General features: G+C 43.5%; 2 protein-coding genes across 2 annotated transcripts; one reads left to right on the forward strand and one right to left on the reverse strand.

Annotated features, from left to right (window-relative positions):
• The first annotated feature begins 172 nt into the window (after positions 1-172).
• Positions 173-16430, forward strand: ubr1 (ubiquitin protein ligase E3 component n-recognin 1). The gene is made up of 47 exons (XM_079573246.1): positions 173-243; positions 1462-1721; positions 2778-2856; positions 2948-3058; positions 5659-5786; positions 5871-6009; positions 6093-6155; positions 6241-6364; positions 7420-7527; positions 7592-7680; positions 7753-7851; positions 7937-8094; positions 8179-8278; positions 8385-8513; positions 8597-8777; positions 8864-8916; positions 9005-9115; positions 9224-9289; positions 9357-9458; positions 9534-9597; positions 9841-9965; positions 10034-10086; positions 10165-10267; positions 10334-10382; positions 10463-10617; positions 10698-10797; positions 10879-10982; positions 11070-11150; positions 11235-11416; positions 11648-11856; positions 12005-12101; positions 12170-12322; positions 12405-12505; positions 12588-12675; positions 12746-12894; positions 12972-13027; positions 13110-13206; positions 13298-13365; positions 13441-13588; positions 13665-13752; positions 13948-14084; positions 14153-14261; positions 14327-14383; positions 14461-14538; positions 14613-14783; positions 14867-14968; positions 15714-16430. The coding sequence occupies exons 1-47, from the start codon at positions 205-207 to the stop codon at positions 15853-15855; spliced, it is 5205 nt and encodes a 1734-aa protein (XP_079429372.1). The 5' UTR covers positions 173-204; the 3' UTR covers positions 15856-16430.
• A 1113-nt stretch (positions 16431-17543) lies between these two features.
• On the reverse strand, positions 17544-21112 carry LOC306976227 (photoreceptor outer segment membrane glycoprotein 2-like; the record flags this gene model as incomplete). Its single annotated transcript, XM_079574123.1, has 3 exons — positions 17544-17816; positions 19103-19349; positions 20532-21112. 3 exons carry the CDS (start codon positions 21110-21112, stop codon positions 17544-17546), a joined length of 1101 nt encoding a protein of 366 aa, XP_079430249.1.
• Between the last annotated feature and the right edge of the window lie 1081 nt (positions 21113-22193).

Raw genomic sequence — 22193 nt, forward strand, 5'->3', positions numbered from 1 at the left:
AAAGTTCTGTTTGAAAATAGGGAAAAAAAAGACAGAAAATAAGATAAAATCAAATAATATCAAATAGTATCAAATAAAATCAAAGAAATAATCAAAATAAAATCGAACAGCCAGACAAATGAGTTTAATGATATGTCGCAAAAGTTAGAAGGGAACCGCACTGTCTCCTAGCAACGCCTCCTCCTCCTTTACGGCAAATGGAACATGGCGGAGAAATCAGTAGACGGGTTGGAGCTCAGCAAGGTTTGTTTTTACAATGCTTCTTCATGCTGACAGTAGTTACCGAGGCCGAAACTAACAATGTGTTGGCGAAACATGTAAACTCCGCTTCAAAGCTCTATTTTCAGCTGCGATAAAAGCAGTACAATTCAGCACAGAAGCCCGTGCTGTACCAGTTAGCCTCCTCTGTTAGCTCATGAAGGTTTGTGATTCCGCTCTTTGCTCAAACCGACCTTTTTTTGTTTTGTTTTGGCTGATGTGTGGTGTGCGCTATTCTGAAATGTCAAAGGCTATAGTTTAGGATCAGTCTGGATAGTTAGAGCTTTGCCCACAGTCAGTCGCCTCGTCTCTCTACAGCTTTGAAGCGTTTCGTGATGACAGTTTTAGCAGTTTGAGCTCTGATGGCACGAGCTGGTTTGACAGCTATCCTCTCGCGTAATATTTGTTTTCAGCTCTGGACTCCGCACAGATCTAACTTTTTATCCTTGTGTATGTATTTCGTTATAAAGAAACGGGAGATGTTAAATGTATGAGGTTCGTAATATTCTGTAATCAGTGTAATTTTCACTTTCAGATGTACTTTGTAATTTGTGCAAGTACATGCACATGGTTATACATGACTACATTTGCATTTTTTGCTTTTAAACTGTGAATAGGAAGATTCTTGTCAAAACATCTGTAATATGTAGGCCTGCACAGTAAGAGAAAAAATATCTGCACATGAATATTACGTTATTCTACCTAACAGTTTGAACATCATACATGCAACCTGTTTCAGTGTTCTGACAAGTGTGTCAAAGCAAGACTTTTAAAAAAAATACAAAGTTAGACCAAAATGAAAATGAATCAGGAAAGTCGTGACTAAAACTGAACTTTTGCTCATTTTTAAGTTTTCGCTTTAGACTGTGTTTGCAATAAGTGTAAATTTCAGTCATATGGACGATCTTCGTGAGTTTGTGATGTATTGTTGCAACTTAAAGGGAGGGAATATTGCATTGTCTAATATCGTGAAGACAATAATTTATCCATGTATTGCACAGGCTTAGAGATAAGTTTAATTTCTGTTCTGGGCTGGTGCCATTGATTTGCTCACAAAATACTTTCAATCAAACGTTATTGAAAAAGTCTCATAACACAACACACTATGGCTCGGCTAGTGCAAACACGTTTTTGGTGCCTTTACTGAAAAGCTGCGGAGGCTTGAAACTCATCGTGATTGAAAGCTCGATTTGTGCACTGCAGGAATGGCAGGAAGCCGCAGACTGCAGGACCGAGTTGCTCCGGCACCTGAAGGAGCAGGTGCCGCGGATCTTTGCCCTGAAGAAGGAGCTGAGCCCCCCAGAAGAAGAGACGCTGCTGCAGAGCCGCCTCCTCCACCCGCTGGAGTGCTTCCTGTTTGGAGAAGATCCTCAGGAGGGCCTCCAGAAGCTCCAGCAGGGAAGCTCCTCCTCGCAGCTCTGTGGGCGCGTCTTCAAGGAGGGCGAGACCGTCTACTCCTGCAGGTTTGGCACACACCCGAAAGCAGTAAAGACGTCATGACAACATTCTTACCTGTCTTGAAGAACTGTTTAGTGTTTAGTCGACCTGAGAGGAAGAGGATCACAAAGCCTGATGACAGCGACGCATTAACCACTTTATCTGTGAATGGACAGCTCTCAGGGCGCTTCAGGTCACATTACCAGGCCACAGTATTAAGGCATTAAGTGTGAATGAAAACTTAATGAGATGCTCCGATTTCAGAGCGGAGCTGATAGTGAGTGGACTTTGCTCACAAAACAGACTGTTTAGTTTTAGTTTGGCTTTACCCAAATCTAAAAGCTTCTTCAAAAAAAGTGTCAAAATACCTGCAAAAGCAAGAAGAAAACGAGAATGAAAAGGCACAAAAGCGTTAAAAAGTGACAAAATAGTGCCACAAAAGAGCAACCAAAATGCGGCATAAAAACGCTGAAAGTGCAGGAAAAAAGGTTCAAAAACTCATCAAAAACAAGGCAAATCAGTGAAAAAAACGCAATAAAAAACGCAATAAGGAAAGCCACAAAAAAGCGGTGAAAGTGCAACAAAAAGGTGACAAAAAACGCAATAAAAGACCTACAAAAAAGTGACAAAAACTCAACAGCAGGATAATGTGCAAACCATGTTATAGTATAGAGGTATAGAGATATTTTTTATATATAATGACTAAAGAGCTTTAAGGGACAACAAGTGAATAGAGTAGAATATCAAAATGTCAGCATTGGCCTTGCAGGTTTTCAGTCATAGTGCAGGTGGTTGATAAAGTGACGCTGATACAGAGATTATTGCACTTAGTTTTGCATATCAGTTATTGCACATGAGTTACTTTACAGTAGTATACAGGCTAACTAACAGCTGTGGGGATGAAGGACCTGCGGTAGTGCTTCTTCTTGCACTCAGGGAGTCTTTCTATTCACTTTAAGATTTGAGTTAGGATTATTTTTGTATGAATAATTTCCTTTTTTTTATTTTCTATTTTTAGTAGATATTGAAAAACAAAAACAACAGCAGCTACACCAAAATTAACCCTGGTGTCTTCTTTGTAGGGATTGTGCAATAGACCCCACATGTGTGCTGTGCATGGACTGCTTTCAGAACAGCGTGCACAAAGGCCATCGTTATAAGGTGTGTAACCATCTGTAATGAATCTTCTCTTACATGTCTCTTGGCAGTTGTCCTTAATAACTGACAATACCCCTGTTCCACTCTTTCACAGATGCATGCTTCATCAGGCGGCGGCTTCTGCGATTGTGGCGACGTCGAAGCCTGGAAGATCGGCCCTTACTGCTCCAAACATGACCCAGGAGCGGCCACCGCCATGGTAACGGTGAGTTACATAACGGAGCGCAAACCGAGAGATGTGGGGAGGGACGGACTCTACCCGATGATTCTGCGTCAGTGAACCCCCCCAGTGTTTATTGTCCCGTCTTACACGTTAGAAACCGCCTCAGTCACTGTAATGAAATGATCCTAAACACTAGTATAAAAATCAGACTGAACGACTTTGGAGGAAATGATAAAGAGTGCAGCATTTGTTGATTCTTTCCCACAGACGGCGGGAGTGAATCTTCCTCTTATGTTAGACTTCCTCCAACAGTCTGCAGCTCAGCACACTTGATGAATGGCTCTCATTAGGGGCAGTGGGGAGGCTGTTCTCTCTATGGACCGCTGCGTTTGGCTTTCCTCTGATAAGATCATGTCAGGGCTGTAAGTAGACGTGCAGCAGGCAGCACAGGGGCCTGTTTCCGTAAACAACAGGTGTCTGTGTTAGCAGGCACATCACTGGGTATTGTGTTCTGTAGACCACATCTGAACCACAACATACGACAGCCCTTATAATGGAAGTTTATATTTATTTAAAGGGCCCATGTCCCTCATAAAATTCATCAACCGTTTTTTGTTTTAGTCACGCATGTTGAAGCAATTCCTCTGAGACTTTCCCTCTGTCTTTCAAAACTCTCTGCTCCACCGCCTCCAAGAAGTGCTCCACTGCTCTCCAGTGTTACTGTTATTCCTCAGTATACCGGTCCTGTAGCTAATTATTTAAGCTCTCAAAACCTTTTTCACAACAAAGCATGTCTCGCCAACATCAGGCAGTCGTATGAGGAAAGGTCTGGATGCCCTGAATGCCCTGAACCTGATCCACTCCTGGATCAGGTTCTTTGGGGTACTCAGGGATACCCTTGACCAGTTTCAATTTTTAGGTAGTGGGAGCCGACTCTTATTTGCGTGAAAGCTATCCTGTCTTGCTCGTTGATTGTGTTATTTAACATCAAAGATGGCACAGGACTCAGAGATAGGTCTGGATTCCGAATATAATGTGTTGTCTGGTTGAGATGGAGAATTTTACTTTCTCATATAATTCTTTGAAAAATGTTTGTTGGGGGCTCTTTTCAGGGTTGGTGAGATCTTGGATGACTCGTCCCATTGGAGTCTTTTATCTTATGGCTTCATTCATGGTGTGGATGATATAATTTGGTGCATTCTTCTGTGTGAGTTTATGGAGAAAGGTTTTCTGTTTTGACCTCATCATGGTTTTAGCATCCAAGTAACCTGTTTCTACATATATGTAAGGTTGTTACAGGTTTACCAGGTTTCTGAGGAATACTTGATTGCTGCATTCAGAGCACTTCATGCAACGCTTTATGGTGCTTTATAAATGTGTCATCTATAAAACAGAGCTGCATGTCCTTTGTCCTCTGCTCAGCAGTGTGGGTGGAGCAAACAGGCACCTGTTGTTTTGAGAATCTTTGCTCCTAAAAGCCTGTGATACAAGGAAGCACAAACGTGCACCAAATCACAAGGGGAGCAGAAGCAATCTAAAAGCACACGCAGCATTTATTTGTCAGATAATAGCCTATCGTCAAATTAGGGTCCAGTTAGCCGAGAAATGATACTCAGAAAGAGGGTGGAAGGAGCTCTGACCTGAGGCGAGTGTGAGACGGCCGGGAGAGAGAGAGGCAGCGATGGGCACCACTTTGTATGCACAAATTTAACAAATAAAAATTATGGAATTGATAAGAAACTGTCACTTTTGTTGCAGAGGTTATTTGAATAGTGACCTTGAATAGATTCTTGGAAGGAATGAATGCAAGTTTCCATTGCGCTCCACTGTTGCTTTTTTGGACTAAGCTTTAGCCGACACGAGGAGAAGCGATGGCCAATGAAAGAAGGCGCTTCTTACGACCTCTGCTCTTTGTTCATCAGGAGATCAACGCAGCACAGTGGCACTGACACAGGTTTAAAATACAGCCTTTTCTGCAAACACACAACCATTCACATGACAGCTGCTTGTATCCATGTGTATTCGGATACATGAGCTACTGTGCCATGCTCTGGCCCACCTCCTCCAAGCCATCGAATTCTGGAACCGAGCTGGGCACGGTTTGATTGCACTCACTGCACAAACAAACTGTGCTAAAGAGGCAGACCTACACAACTGCAAATATTGTAATCAGCCAGTTGCACGTGTTATACTTTGCGTTGTGCATGCGCAGTTGGCGCTGAATGCCAGACTAGAGTAAGAAATGCTGAGCAAACGTGTGGAATCTCTGCTCCAGTGGGAGTTTGTGTTCAGCCAGCGCTTTGCTTTGTTTGTTTGAATGAAGAAGAATGAATCAACAGATGTTGCACTGGCCTTACACAAGCAGGAAATGACCCCCAGTTATGGCTTCATTTTCCCAGAAATGTGCTTTCTGTTTGTGGAGCCTGGGTGTCCTAATGTGAGAGCCCAATTAGAGAGATTCCCAAAAAGCTAATGCAAAAAGAAGAAAAAGATGTTTGTTCCCTGGGATTTTAAATGTAGGCTTCAATATTATCATTATGAAAACGGCAATACTGTATTCTATTTATTCTTATAGCCTATAGTCTTGCTGTGCTGTAGAGATTTCTTGTTTTACTCTCAGATGTTGTTTTGCTTGTTCACAGGACGACTGTGCGTTGGAGCCAGAGCTTTATGAACGTGCAGAGAAGCTGTTTCGGGTGCTGCTGCCGTACGTCACAGACTTCCTGGTTTGGGAGGAGAACTTTGAACTACCGTCTGAACTACAGCCTCGGTACAGTCTCGCCAACATTTCACACAGTATTGGGATGTCGGCTGTAACCAGTGACTTTGATGTTGCGCTTCTGTCTAAATTCAGCACAAAGGAGAATGCCTACTACTGCGTGCTGTACAATGATGAGCATCACTCATACGACCATGTGATCTACACCCTGCAGCGCTCAGTCCACTGCGATCACAATGAGGCGCACACACATACTGCTCTTATTGACAAAGAGGTGACGTCGACAATGAATAACATGTAGATCTGTAATACCACAATGTGAGGAATGATAACTGAATATTATCTGCTCATTGCCAGGGCCGACGGGCTGTTAAAAGGGGCACCCTACCCTTATGTCAACAAGCCAAAGACCTCATCAGGGTAAATCCCCAGCACACCCAGTATCACCTGTGCTCATGGCCTTCAGAGTGAAGCACTAACACTGTCCTCAATCCTGTGTCCACAGTCCAACTCAGAGCACATCTCCCTCCAGCCGCTGCGTGTGGAGATCCTTCACGCCGCAGTCATGGCTCATCAGACCTTCGCCCTGCGCCTGGGCTCCTGGTTCCAAAAGATCATCGGTTACTCTGGTACTGAACTCTCTATCTCTCTCTCTGTCTCTCTGTGTCTTTGAAATGTAGGAGTAATCATGGACTCAGACCTGAACTTAAACAGCCACATCAAAGCAATAACATCAGCAGCTTTTTTACCATCTGAGAAGCACTGCTAAGATCAGAGGAATAGTGTCAAAACCAGACTTGGAGAGACTTACCCATGCATTTGTCTTAGACTACTGTAACAGCCTACTCACTGTTAGACAGCAGCAGTACATCCAGATCAAGGGAATACAGATTAGTCCAGTGCTCCGGTCTCTGCATTGGCTTCCTCCGAATTGTCACTCAGAATTCAATAGAATTTAAAACAGCTCTGCTTGTGTACAAGTCTTTTCATGGTTTAGCACTGAAGTCCATCTCTGACATGTTACAGCCGTGTGAACCGTCTCGGGCCCTGAGAACCTCAGGTGGCACGGAAGCACGGCGGTTAGTGCTCGTGCTTCACAGCTAGAAGGTCCTGGGTTCGTTTCCCACCTGGACGAGGCCTTTCTGTGTGGAGTTTTATGTCTGTGTAGGTTTCCTCCGGGTTCTCTGGTTTCCCCTACGACTAAAAACATGTACAATTGGCTAGGATGAGTGAGAGTGTGTTTGAGAGTGTGCATGGGGGACGACGGATGGAAATTAGCCCATGGCTACAATCAGATGTAGCGTGTTTACATGGATGAGACCCATGTATGTTCATTAACATGCACTGTCCCGACCAAATAAACCAATAAATAAATACAAATACATAAATAAATCTCAGGGAGAGGTCTCCTGGTGGTTCCCAGTGTTAGTAATAAACACGGTGAGGCTGCAGTTCAGTTTTAAGTTGCTAAAATCTTTCCAGTATTCATGAGAATGTGAGACAGGCCTCAACTCTCACAATGTTCAAATCCAGGCTGAAAATAGTTATTTTTACCTGTGCGCATATGACACTGAATTTATTTTATCAGCACTCTTGAATTGCCTTGTTGTAAATGAATTGTGCTCTACAAAAAAACTTGCCTTGCCTTCCATGTTATATTTGTTCCTGTATGTGCTTGTTGCAGCGGGCTTCAGGCAGGCCTTCTGCCAGGTGGCTCTGGAACCCGGTTCAGACGATGACACGCCCTGTCTCATCAGCCGCCTCATGTTACATGATGCCAAGATGTACAAAGGCAAGGACACCTGCGTTGTATATCATTATTCTTATTGTACATTAACAGTACTTTCTTCCTTTAGGAGCCCGCAAGATTGTGCATGAACTCATTTTCTGTAGTATGTTGATGGAAACAGAATTCAAAAGGCTTTTTGCCATTGAGTTTACAAAGGTAAGGTGAAAAGCATGCAAACATTGATAGAGCTTATTAGTTTGAGTCCTAAGTGATTGTTCTCGTCTTCAGCATTACAAACAACTGCAGAAGGACTTCATCAATGATGACCATGAGAGGAGTATATCCATCACTGCTCTGTCTGTTCAGATCTTCACTGTCCCCACTCTGGTATGGTAGATCAGCTCCAAATACTGAAACCTCACAAAGAAGTTTAGTTGTAACTAAGTTTCTGATCCCATATTTGTGGTTTTAGGCGAGACATCTGATTGAAGAAGGTAACGTCATCAAGGTCATAGTGGAAACCATCATGGCGCTGCTCAATGAACATTTAGACGACAACAATCGCTTCTTCTTCCTCGGCTACAACTCGGACAAGTTTTCACGTATACAGGTCATCTTCCATGACCTCAGGTAGATCGACCTCTCCCTTCAACACTTAGCCAGGTTTAAGTTAGTGCTTTTCTTTATCTAATGAATGACCTTTTACTGTCTCAGGTACATCCTCATTAGTAAGCCTTCTATGTGGACTGAAGAGCTGCGCAAACAGTTCTTGGAGGGGTTCACAGCCTTCCTTGGCCTCCTCAAATGCATGCAGGTAATTTGTCCCAAGAAATACTCGACCTTATACAAATGTTTGGTTATAAATGCTAAGCCATTTTAGTAACACCGTTGTCTAATGCCCTTCCTCTGCTCCTCCTCAGGGAATGGAGGAGGTGAAGCGTCAGTTCGGTCAGCACATCGCGGTGGAGCCGGAGTGGGAGGCCGGCTTCGCTCTTCAAATCCAACAGCGCCACATCCTCACCATGCTCCAGGACTGGTGCTCCTCTGACGTCCGTGCATTTACCTTTTCCCGCCTATGTGAAACCGTGTTGCTTGCCTCCTTGGCTGACATTTGCCTATGCTCCTCTTCCAGGATGAGATCTTGCTGCTGGCGTTTAAAGAATGCCACAGACTCCTGATGCAGTGCAGCAATCAGCCGTTCCGCAGAGAAGCCTCGGATTGCTACATGTGCAAGCATATCCTCCACGTGCGCCCGTACAAGGTGTCTCAGGAGCCAGTCAGCATCCACCTCCCCATCTCCAGGCTTTTAGCTGGTATGGGAAAGTGCTGTCAAAGATCGGACATTTTGCACAACTCCTCTCCAGTTCTGGTTTTGATATGTTTTGTTATTTGTGCATAGGTCTGTATGTGCTCCTGTGCAGAACGGGCCCAATTGAGCGACTGCCAAATCCTGTAAGTCACAAACTAAGTAGTGAACAAACTTGTTTCACTTTAAGTCGATATCAAAGCGGTGCTAACCTTGTGCCATGCCCCGCTGTAGGAGAGTTATGACTTTGCTCAGCTGGTGGAGCTCCCCCTGCGTTGCGTGGTGCTGGCTGCACAGGTCTCTGCAGAGATGTGGAGGAGGAACGGGCTGTCCTTAGTTAGCCAGGTAGAAGGGCCCATGCATTTTCATACATACAAATACATTTATCTTTCCATAAACCTTCTGTTGCTTCCACTCGAATTCCCTTTTAATGCTGCTGTTTTTCTTCATCAGGTTTATTACTATCAAGATGTGAAATGCAGAGATGAGATGTACGACAAGGACATCCTCATGCTGCAGGTGGGTTCACAAACGTAAACCCATCTACTGTTGAGGAATATAAACGCGCTAATTTTCCTTATTGCAGATCGCCGCTTCCAAAATGGACCCCAACCACTTCCTCATGCTCATACTGCTGCGGTTTGAACTGTTCGACTACTTCAACGGGAGTCATTCAACCAAAGACCAGGTTTGTAAACACTGCACTTACTCCAAACGATGCCTCCTACTGTGTGTGAGTTATAGTTCTGATCTACATTTACAGGATGAGCTGGTTCACCTCAATCGCTTGACAGAAGAAATGCTGTACCTCCTGATCGTCATCGTTGGTAATGCCTCAATACACATTCATATTGCGTCAGGCCTCTGTGTTTATTTGTTTACGTGTGAGCTGCCTTTCTCTGATTGGCTTATCAGTTGGTCAAAATTTAATCTACTAAATGGCATAGAAGAGGCAACAGCGCGTCGTCTTTGTGGCCAGTTTTTTCCGTTCATCCTATTATTCTAGTTTTAATCTGGACACTAAAAACTGACCCATTTTTGACCAGCACTGCTCTGACATGGGTTTCTAGGTGAGCGCTACGTCCCAGGCATTAGCCAGGTCAGCAAAGAGGATGTGACTATGAGGGAGGTGGTCCACCTGCTGTGCATCGAGCCCATGGCCCACAGTAGCCTGGTCAAAGGCCTTCCAGAAAACGTAAGACCGCTTTGACTGAATAATGACATTTAGCAGCTTGAACCCTCTTATCCAAAATGATTTTATAGGAGAGCCACGAAACTGGTCTGGAGGGTGTTATTACCAAAGTTGCTACGTTCAAGTACGTAAAACATATTCTTAAAGCAATTGGAGTTATTGGAATTGAAATATGTCTAACCTTTTTTCCCTTTCCTTTTAGAAAACCAGGGGTGTCAGGTCACGGCTTATATGAAGTCAAGAAGGAGCTTCTCGCCGAGTTCAACCCCTTCTTCTACCATTACTCCCGATCACAGCACAGCAAGGTACTGATGATCACATCGATTTACTCCAGCCGTACAATGACGAGATCGTTTTGTCTTTTGTCTCAGGCTGAAGAGTCGCAGAAGAAAAGAAGAGTTCAGGAGGGAAATGACAAAGGTTAGTTCAGCAAATTGTTTTCCACATTTTCGTCCCAAAGCGTGTAGGTTTTCATCTCGCTGTTCCGCCTGTCCGCCCAGCCCTGCGCCCCCCAGTGCCCCCGGCCTTCTGCCCAGACTTTGCCAGCATAGTGCACCTGCTGTGCTGCGACATCATCATCCACATCCTGAGGCGGGTTCTCCAGAGGGCGTTGGAGGAGAAGACCACGCACTGGACGGAGGCTATGATCCAGAGGGTAGCTTACAACTAATACTCTGTGCAGGAGCAGATTTCTCCTTTTTGACATCACTGTTTTAACTTGAAACGTCCCTACAGGTGCTGCACCTCATTGGGCAGGCTTTGCTGGAGGAGAAGACACAGCTGGAGGATACTACAGTCGAGGAAGTGACATTCGATTTCAGCCTAAAAGGGCGCAGTGAGTTTTTCCACCACCGTTGCAGCCACATACATACTTACTTACCATTACCATTTTCTTAACCTTTCATTTCTCTTTTAGTCATAGGTTCTGAACATGGACAGTCAGTCTTCCTCCTGTTGTCGCAGATCAAGACTGTGCCCTCTCTTGAAACACAAAAAGACATGATCAACTGGTTGTTACAGGTAGGACACTCCTTTTAAACATGTTGCAATGCTGTTCAAAATATGCATAGTATTCCAGTTTTTAATGAGTTGTATTTGTCTTTGTAGATGTTTGAAATTGTCAAGTGTCTTAGAGAGAAGTCCAGTCCAGCAGCCTCTATGAGCGTGGAGACGGCGAAGCCAGAAGAGGTATCGCAGCAGTTAATGAAGCAGTCTGTCATAAAGAGCAAAAAAACAACAACAATTTGACATTTTGATACATTTCTTTTTCAGAGCGTTCAAGACAAAGAGAAAGCTGAGCGGAAAAGGAAGGCAGAGGCTGCCAAACTCCACCGGCAGAAGATAATGGCCCAGATGTCGGCCATGCAGAAAAACTTCATAGAGTCAAACAAGATGCTGTACGAAAACATGCCAGAGAGCGGCCAACAAGGACAGCCGGTGGCATGTAGCCAGAGGTAACACGCAGATCGTCTACACGTAGTAACATTACCTTCCTCAGTAACTAATACTACCTGCTAAGCTAAAGACAGAGAGTTTGAGAGCAAATGTCATGAATTAAGCGCAAAATCTATTGTGTATTGCAACTCCATTGAACATAAAACACAATGTCTCTCTAGAATCATAGGACCAGTAATTGTCATCACCTTTCCACTGTCGCATGGAATGACATCTCTATTTTCTTTCAGCGCTGCCAACAATCAGAGGGAGCTCTGCGTGGCCCTGGGGCCCAGTCGCGGGCCCACTCCAGCGGAGAGGGAGGTGCTGACCTGCATACTCTGTCAGGAGGAGCAGGAGGTGACGGCCAGAGCTCCAGCCATGGTCCTCACAGCGTGTGTGCAGAGGTCAACTGTGCTGACGCAGTGTAGAGGGAAGATCCCCACCACCAGAACAGATGGTCAGTCAGTCGGACAATTTTACTCCTATTGCTATAACACCACAGTTTGGGAGAAAAAAAAGCTGTCAGATGTTTTTGTTTCAACTGCAATCAATTGTGCTTCCCAAGTTTTCTTCTCACAAGTGAAATGCTTTCACTGCCTTCATAGATGGAACATCCTATCCACTCTTCATGCCTCCTGAACTGGCAGTGGGCACTCACACCGGCAGCTGTGGACACGTCATGCACGCCACATGCTGGCAGAAGTAAGTAACTACAGCATTTAAATGGGTTTGGCGTTGTTATACACTGGCACGTTATGGACTTTTTCCAGATATTTTGAGGCGGTTCAGAACACGACCAGGAACAGACTTCACGCAGAGCTAATTTTTGACCTGGAGAATGGAGAGTACCTCTGTCCCCTCTGCAAGTCTTTGTGCAACACCGTAGTTCCTCTCATCCCCCTGGAACAGCTGACGTTCAACTAGTAAGACTGTTCAGAAAAATATATTCCATGTCATGCTTCCCAGCAAACACATTAGTAGCGGTAACCTTTGTCTTTGACACAGTGAAAATGCTGAGTTAATCGGACAACACTTGACGATGCCACGCTGGATCCAGGTCCTCGGTGCCAGGGTCAGTGGACTTAAGTCTCTCTCTCAGGATAATGGTAAGATCACATTAAACCATGGCAAAATTCCTAAAAAGCTTCCACATGGAGTCTCCTAACTGTTCACACACTTACCTTACAGATAATAAAAGCATTGAAGAGGACCAAGGCCTTGGTGGAGAAAGTCAACCTGATTTTAGATCTATTCTGAGCTATGGAGTGCAGGAGCCGTAAGTCTTCCTTTTTTCATCTTGGCGTTCTATTGTGTGTTTGCTTTATGTGTAATTGTTTTCTCTACAGGAGGAAGTTTTCAGACAGCATCAGTGACATGATCGTAGTGTGTGCCACTACAGTCTACAGAGTTGGACTGCAGACTCCCCCCAACGAGCTGTGCCCAAGTGTGCCACTCATGACCTGGAACACCTGTGCCTTCACTATCCAAGCCATAGGTACGACCTGCATATCCACTGAACACTGTCATTTATGTCTGCTGTGCAAACTTTGAGTCATTTCCATTTTCCTGCAGAAAATATTTTGCAAGAAGAGGACAAGCCACTTTTTGGGGCATTACAAAACCGACAGGTAAGAGGCTGGAGCTTGTCGGCATCATCGGTGACTGTAATGAAATGTAAATGGCTCCTATTTAAATGGTCATTCATTGTAGTTGGCAGGTTTAAAGGCCATCGTTCAGTTTGCTGCTACTCAGAGAATTAAGAGCTCTCAAGCGGTGATCCAAAGGCACTTTGCTGATATGTTGGGAGGTACGCAGCAATATATTTCAAGAGCATCATTGTTGGTACAGTTTTTTACCACTATATGTGACAGTATTTTCTTATGCATGGTTTATTACAGTGTTGCTCCCAGCCATGAGCAGAAAGAATACTCCCTCTGTTGTGGAGGTGGACTTCTTCCATCTTTTAGTAGGTGTTTCATTCACAAACAGCTGGTTCTCAGGTTAAACGTTATAATTCATCGCTTCTGTCTCCTATCACCAGGTGGGGTTGGTGTTGTCTCTGCCCTCCCTGTATCAGGAGGAGACTGTGGACTTGCAGCCCTCTGTCGTCAGCTCAGCCTATAACCATCTGTACCTCCTCCACCTGGTCACTATGGTCCACATGCTGCAGGTGCTCTTCACGTCCACAGGTAAATGCCACACACACCGCTGTCATCCACTCTGCGGTCCCTTTACCAGGCTCACAGTATCATCACCTGTGTGCAGACTTTCCTCCTGTGGCTGGAGGAGACGACACAGAGGAGGCTAAAGCAGCAGCAGAGTGGTACTCCACAGTGGTGCAATTCACAAAAAGGTATGCAGTATCAAAACATACACAGTGGACTAATACTGACCCAAAGAAGATAGGCCTCTGTCACTCCGGACCTTTTCCCCCAAGGCACTTAAGGTTGATATAAATAAACTTCACTGTCCGGACCAAGGAATGAACTGTACAAATATGACAACAAATATCTTCGTTTGTTTTTTATGATTGTGCTTTGTCCACCAGGCCGATGCCGGAGGTGTCGGGCAGTTCTGTGGCTGAGCGGGTCAAAAGAGGGATGGAGCCTTTCCTGCGATGTGCTGCTCTCTTCTTTAACTGTCTTACAGGAGTGCACCCCCCAGAGGAGCTCTTTACAACTACGGGTACATGCCACCAATTATCCTTAAATACAGTACATTTTTGTGTGTTTTATCACATTATTTCTTAACAGTTACATCTCAAGGCCTAATGGAGCCGCTGTGCAGTTACTTGGCACTACCCTCCAATGTGTTCCAGCTGTTTCAGGAGCACAGGGACACTGTCACCACTCTGCTGCAGAGGTAGGTGACACACAAGTCATATAATTATAGATTTATACTTAACTCATCTCTGACTCTACTTGCAGGTGGAGTGAGAGCCCTGTCGTTTCCAAAGCACTTAGGGGCAAGCTGCAGACAGTGAGGTAATGTATTTTCATGTTGTGTAATATTTGTCATTTATATTCATTGTATTATGATCTTAACAAATCAATATCCTCAGATACCCCAGGAGAAGAAACCGTTTGATAGACCTGCCTGACGATTACAGCGCTCTCCTCAACCAAGCCAGCCACTTTCAGTAGGTCCATTTTCACATTTGCATTCCCCGCCCTGGTAAGTCGCGCGTGTAAAAGCATTTGTTTTTGTCCGTAGATGTCCCAAGTCCATGGATGACGAGCGGAAGCACCCCACGTTGTGCCTGTGCTGTGGCGCCATGCTGTGCTCGCTCAGCTCCTGTTGTCTGAGCCAGGTGGACGGGGAGGACGTGGGAGCCTGCACTGCCCACGCTGCCACCTGTGGGGCCGGGGTGGGCATCTTTCTCAGGTCTGTACACCTTATCTGCCTTTGTCATGTTCTGTGTTGTTCACTCAACTCTGTGGTTTATTATGTTCTGTTTGTTGTGACAGAATTAGAGAATGTGAAATCGTGCTCAGGGCCAGTAAGACGAGAGGAAGCACATATCCAGCACCGTATCTGGACGACTACGGAGAGACCGACCCTCACCTTGTGTAAGAATGATTGGGATTAATCCAAAGAAATATGCTTTGATGATTCAAGTCCAAATTCCACTCCAATTACCTGTCCTTTAAAGCACTATGAGATAATTAAGATGAGTATAGATTTACTACTAGCTATTTTTATATAACAAATAGATGATTATACAGAGTAACAATAAGCTGATGACAGTTTTTGTCACAAAGAAAGCCTAGTTTTTAATTGACTGAGTTTATAAATGCAGTGAATGTAAGTAGCGATTGGGTATACTTGTATATTATTGTACTTATGGTAGAAGCATTGTTAGACAATAGTCTGCTGTTTAAAGATGTTTCAGCTGTTTGACTGCAGTCCATTGTGAAAACCTCTGCCTCCCTTGCAGCTCTGTGTAGATACATGTCGGTTCAGATGCTTTCAGCTCTGGAAATAAGAGTTTCTTTAACGTCAGTTCTGTTGGTAATGGCTGATTTGTAAGTACGTTATTCTTTTTAGTCAAACAAGCAGCAGTAAGTGTGATTTACAGTAAGCAGATCTGATTCTACTAAATGTACCCAACACGGTGCACAACAGCTCCATCTAGAGTTGAGGTCATCAGCTGCCCCTGGATTTCACTATTGATTCTATTAAAATGTATAACTTCCACTGCCCTATGATGTTGATTGAAATTCCTTTGGTATTTAAGAGTAACATGTAACTCACTGCTACACATGGATGCAGTTACTGTCACTTAATGCTTTGATTTTCTTTATCTGTTTGTAGGAGAGGGAACCCATTGCACCTGTGCCCAGAGCGCTACAGAAAGCTGAACCAGCTGTGGCAGCAGCACTGTATCCTGGAGGAGATCGCGCGCAGCCTGGAGGTGGTAAACGTCATGTTTGCTTTTGAGTGGCAGATGTTGTGATGATGTCTCCAGCTGTGATCTGCAGACAGAAGTCACACAGCCATAGAGCACATGCTGCTCCAGCGCTGCCGAGCACACACGCGCATGCGCACACACACGCCAATCAACAGCCCCGCTGCAATCAGACAGGGCCTGCACCCACCTGCCCGAGGGACCCTACGCCTGAGGCCGGACAGAGGACCAACGGAGCAGAACCCCAAGTCGCCTTCTAATAAAACATTTTCTGCTGCGAGCAGCGTAGATCATGCGGCTCAATGAAATCAAAACATGCATAAAACACACACTCATCCTTCAGTTCCTCTATTCTTTCTGTGATGCTGTGAATGTCCTTCATTCTCTGTCATATTAGATATATTTTCATTATAATAAGTTATAATTAATGTTTGTTTTGAAGAATTTCTTGCTGCTTTTGCCTGTTACTGCTTCCATTGTCCAAACATCAGCAATAGCATACAACAATTATATCACATAGATGCAAATAACTAACCAGGTAACGGCTAAAATGTTTCAGAACTACGTGCCAATTTGGCTGAAATTTTTTGTTTTAACCACTTGGTTATTATCAAGTCCTTAGTGACTGAAATGTGCTCTTTATATCATGAGCATGTATTCAATGAGCACTTGACTTGAAATACAAAGGTCAATTTGTAGCCTTTAACAGTTGTTTTAACTCAGTTATTTAAAAAAGAAAATATCACTTTCTGGTCACTTCATGTATTTGTTTATTAAACCCTGAAGGTAGCACACATCCCTTGTTTCTCATGCATTAACATTTTCTTTTCCCTTTATTGCAAAATTGTCATGGCTTCCAGGCAACTGAAAATAATAAAGTCTATGCCTACACACTCCGCTCTCTTATGTCACATTTGTAAAGCTATTCTAGAAACGACAGCTTTTTACCCCCGTCCTCTGTTTAAATGTACTCCCTGCTCCATGAAAAAGATGACCTGCTGTAAGTGTGTCATGGCTGAGGCACAGTTACACAGTTGTCTTGATAATTCTGCACCTGCTTAATAAAAATTCCATTATTTTAAAACCGCTTTTTGAATTAAAAGGCAAAATTAAGACACACTTTTCTCCTCTAACTACATTGTCTCTTCTTGTCAAATTAGTATCTAATTAATCCACACAGGTTTTGCTTGAGAATAATTTAAAAAAAAATATTTTAAAAAATCAATTCATCAGCTTTTTTCTATTCTAACCTCTTGCACTAATGCACACGCATGTTTATAAGCGTATCTTGTAGTACTCATTTAGAAACAATTAAGGTAATTCAAGAAATCCACTGGTGTTTCAGTAAAAAGGCAATGTATTTGAAATATGTCACAAGGCCTTTAAGGATGTATTGTAGTTTACAGTGATGTTTTATCCTACAAATGCTACACCTTTGCAATTTTTTATCAATATTTAAATTTTACCATTTAAGATATAGAAGGCCTATTTGTAGAGGATAAAAGCATTTTCTGAGCATTAAAAAAGATTGGACTCATCTTTCTCTAGCAGCTAAGCATGAAGCAGTTTTGACTAGGTTTAAAACATTTGCTCCAACCAGACATAAGGAGCTGTTGTGGAGGCAATTTGAGCACTGAACTGACCCACAGAGTGTCTGGAGAAACCGTCCAGACACGAGAAGCACCACCTCACTGTGACATCAGCAAATGGGAAGTGAGTGTCTTGAGGTCTGCGGGTCAGCTGGCCACTGGCAGTTGTTTAGGGGGCACGTTGTCAGGGCCGTACGTAGCTTTGGAGGTGCAGGGGACGTTAATGTTGGGGTCTCCGTTGTTGGCCGTGTCGATCTGGTTGCACTTTCCCAGGTTCTTGATGATGTTGAGGTTGGTGCGCGCCGTCTCCATGAAGCTGTTCTCCAGAAGCCAGCCGTCTGACTCCGAGTCGGGGTCCCCCTGTCTGAGCACATTCTCCAGAGCGGTCTGGAGGTAACGCACACCAGTCAGCACGGACAGCTACAACGAGAATAGATCAATATTAGTTAGAACAATACGATATTTAATTGTCCTTTGAAGGTTAAAGGGGGGGTATTATGCAAAATCGACTTTTTCAAGCTTTACATCATGTTATTATGTTGTTCCCTCATTAAAAACATGCCTGAAGTGTTGCCTTGGCACATTCACGTATTTTTGAGTAATCTGTAAAAACTCTGATGGCGGCCATTTTAGGGATAGGTTGGCCGTCACCAGCCGAGTAACCAACCACTGCTCCTCAGCAGAACCCCCTCCCCACTGATGCCACAGACAGCGTGTGGAGGGGGCGTGTCGGAAAGGCTCAGAGGTTCTTAAAGAGAAAGAGGCCTATTTCAAGACATTCGCTACAGCCATTTTGAGAGAGCAATTTTACACAAGGCAGTTTTTCTAATTTACTGCATTTACAGACCAACAGAAGGTTTGGTCATTGTAGTGTGCTATAGACTGGTGCCATGTGATTGAAAAAAGCATAATACCCCCTCTTTAATAAGTTGTTTCGTGATGGTCACCCCAAAAACCTGACCAAAATGTTTATACATAATAACCCAATAGCATGTAAAACAAAGTAATAATGCATTTTCAACATGCTAGATACATTTTTGTGTGAAAAAAAAAAGTTGATATTTGTGTGTATTTGAACTTGTTGTGACCCAGCGGCCAAGAGGTCAGCATGACACCTTTACTTTCCATCACAGTGGAACGCTAAGACGCTCCAGGATGAATTGTTTGGAAGGTTTTCACAACGGATGGACCCTCTCACCAGAAAACCGACAAAACAATGGATCCTGGATGCCATACTAACAAGGGCTACTAGGGACTAAGATATATCGTTATCATATCGATATCGAGATATCAACATTCAAGATATTAATATCGAACAAGCAACGATGTATCATTATCGTATTGATATCGAGATATGAACATTCAAAACATAAAATAAATAAAAATAAAAAAAGACTATTAGGTTTTCACCTAAAAACCTCAAACCTAAATCTTAAATCGCATCGTATCGATATTATCGTTTAGCCCTAATACTACCCACTCATGCACCACTGGGTCACAACAAGGTCAAATACGCATTGATATCAACTATATTTTTCCATATTAAAAAGTTGCATAATGCACCTTTAAAATATGTTGAAAATACCCCACTTTATTTTAGCTTATTAAACAATGTAAAAAAATAAAATAAAGAAAGAGGTCCATATTAAATTGCTAAATAAGCATACATTTTTATGAATTAATTGATTTCTTGAATGCTCCCTGACCTCAAACACCCAGATGACCAGCACGGTGAGGCCGATGGACTGCATGATGTAGGTGTAGTGGTCCAGCAGCGCCTGTCTGCAGCCGCGCGTCCACAGGTTCAGCTGCTCCGTCACGTGGTCGTAGTTGTAGTGCGCGGAGTCGTTGCTGATCTGGCTCTGGATGCACGGCCGGGGCGAGTTCACGTTACAGCAGCTGAAGGGGACACCGTCCATCAGGTACTTGCCCTCCACATTGCTCCTCAGGCGGCTTGAAAAGAGAGGATGTGAAGCAAAACGCGGAAGGTGAGCAAGCGAACGTCACCAGAGCTGCCATTTTACCTTTGACTTTGGCGCCAAAATGCTGCAAGGATTGTAACTAACTAGTAAATTAAGAAACAAACAAAAAGGAAAACTCTGGGCTTATCCGTGGATGTTGTGAAATTAACTACTCATTTTCAGTCCTTTAAAAGGGCAATACTCTGCAGTTTAGAGTTGCACAGCACAATGGACGGCCAGTCACGTGACAGCCGTCGCCATATTGCACCTTGTCATGTAAACAAGGAAGCTGATTTAAATATCTATAAAACCACAACTTTCTCAGCCACAAGTTCACAACTGTCAAACTAAGCAATAGGAATTACTGCTACAACTTAGGATATCTGCAGCCCAAAAAAAAAAAAAATTACAGAAAAAACAGACAATGGTCTTGGTCTTGTCTAAATGTGATTTTATGGACAAAACATTTTTCATCCCACTATCAGAAAATAAAACGGATACAGGCAGGGCTTTAAATAGATTGCTTACTGGAGCCTATCTCTCAATGTGTAAAGCGGTTAGACCAGGGGTGTCAGACTCATTTTTCCAATAAATGAATAATTTAAATAATAATAATAAAGCTGTGATTTGGTCAAAGCCCCAACTTGACTGTAGCTTCATTAATAACAACAGCTTACTCTTGTATTGCACTGTGTCACAAGTTACTCAAAGTAGCCTACTACATAGTCATTATTCATTCACATCACACTCGGTGGTGGTAAGCTGTTATTGAAGCCACAGCTGCCCCTGGGGCAGACAGTCCATTTACCACGTGGCTATATAATGTGCTGTTCATATCCTGAGCTCGTATAATGTCAGTGCCCTCTGCTGGACACGTGTGGAACTCTTTCCTTTTTTAAAATGTAATGCCCCCTAGTGGATAAAATGAGCATTCTGGTTATTCTTTAAAAAAAAACATAACTCCGCACAGGAATGGGCTAGAGACTTACTTTTTTTTTTTTTTACATACTCTAGAATTTATGCTCTACGGGGCAGGGCCGTATGTTTGACACCCCTGGGTTACACTATCTCATAGGATCCAATGTTGGGAACTGGCTTGCTCTATAAGTTGCACTTTCTCTTTTTTTCATTTCAACTTTTCAGTTTGACTACCTCTACTTGTGTGAAGACTTACTCGATCACCTCCTTGCTCGTCATGTCCAGGTAGCGGTTGCTGATCCACTGTATTTTTAACCAATCCCTAAATCCATTGTTCCCACAGCAGTGAAACTCAATCTGCAGCATGTCCACCGTCCTCTTCAGAAAACATCTCCCAGGCGTGTCGGTGTCTTTGTAAAACCTCATCGCGGCCGCCAGTCCCATATCCAGCGACTCCTCCAGCTCCCCCCGCATACTGTAGCACATCAGCGCCCCCACCAGGATGCAGGAGGTGAAGAAAAAAGTGCACACAATGTACGGTAACATGATCAGCTTCCAGCGCATGAACTTTGTTGTGTCCACACAATCATAGCAAATTTTCCCACCCAGGAAGTTGATGCCGCAGGCGATCAGTCCGACCGCTATGAGCATGTTCGGGACATACTGGATGTCTCTCTCCGCCATCAACTCTCTCCGCTTGTTAATCTCCACTTTGAGGAACAGGCCCAGGCTGAACAGGATAGCGCCCGTGACGACGGATATCCAATTCAGAATCCATAGCACCTGAGCGAGTTTGTCCCGTTTGGTCTTGGTGAACTTCACCGGCAAAACGGCCATTTCCTTAGGTGCTCTATAATCCGGAGAGATTATATTGGTGGGACATAGGTGAATGGAGCGTGAGCGTTATCTTCCCGTACACTACACAACATGGGGGGCAAAGTTGAAGCGGGGTCCGTAGTGAAATTTCTAATACAGTTATAAGAAGCTTAGCCCATGGTTGACATCTTCTTGAAGTGTGAATACGCCTGGTATGGTCCAACTTGACAGATGATGATCATTCAGGTAGTTTGTTTTGTAAATGTATCCATTGTTGGCCTTGAAAGATAAAAAAAAAAAGAATATAGTTGTATATATAGTTTGTTTCACGTGTCTATTTACAACATTTGATTCCTTCATAAGAAATATTACCCGAGTTTTCCTGATAGATAACATATGGCTAACACCAAGCAATAGCGTGTAGACCTACCTTTAAGAGGCCATCTTGAAAATAAGGCCATGTTCATCCACTTTGTTTGTTTTATTGCCCAAATGTCGTTCCATAGAGGCAAACGGCAAAGGAACACATGTAGTGGAGTGGCAGCCAACGCAGCACAGGAGTAAGACACTAGTAGCCCAATCCTGACCCTCCTCCTAATCCACTCTAATCATTAATCATCCCGAGGCCCATGCACGGATTACAGGCCCACCTTCTGCCGGCTAAGGTCACCGGCGCATTGTCTCGAGTATTTGTGAATGTGGATCTGAAATCAAAAGTTGTAGCTGTAGACTTTTGTAAAGATTTTTTAAAGATATGTGGCTAGTATGTCATTGAGCATTTAGTGAGATAGAACAAGAATTCAAACTATGTTGACTATTGTGATAATGATGCAATAGCCTTGATAGGTGATATTCAGATTCAGATTTTAAACTTTAGAAAAAAAGAAAATGATATACTTTATATTATGATTTATTTTACCATCCAATAACAGCCAAAAACTTTAAAGTGATATATTTGTTAAGTCAACATTTTTTCAGGGCTTTGTCAAGGCAACAAGACACATTCGTCCTCTTTGTATTTAGCCTATTTTTAATTTTGACACTTTTAACACTGTGTTTGGTTTCGGCTTTCTAAAAATAGCCATAAATAGTCACGGACCGA

This window comes from Gobius niger (genome assembly GCF_951799975.1).
Source record: "Gobius niger genome assembly, chromosome: 16".
NCBI lineage: Eukaryota > Metazoa > Chordata > Actinopteri > Gobiiformes > Gobiidae > Gobius > Gobius niger.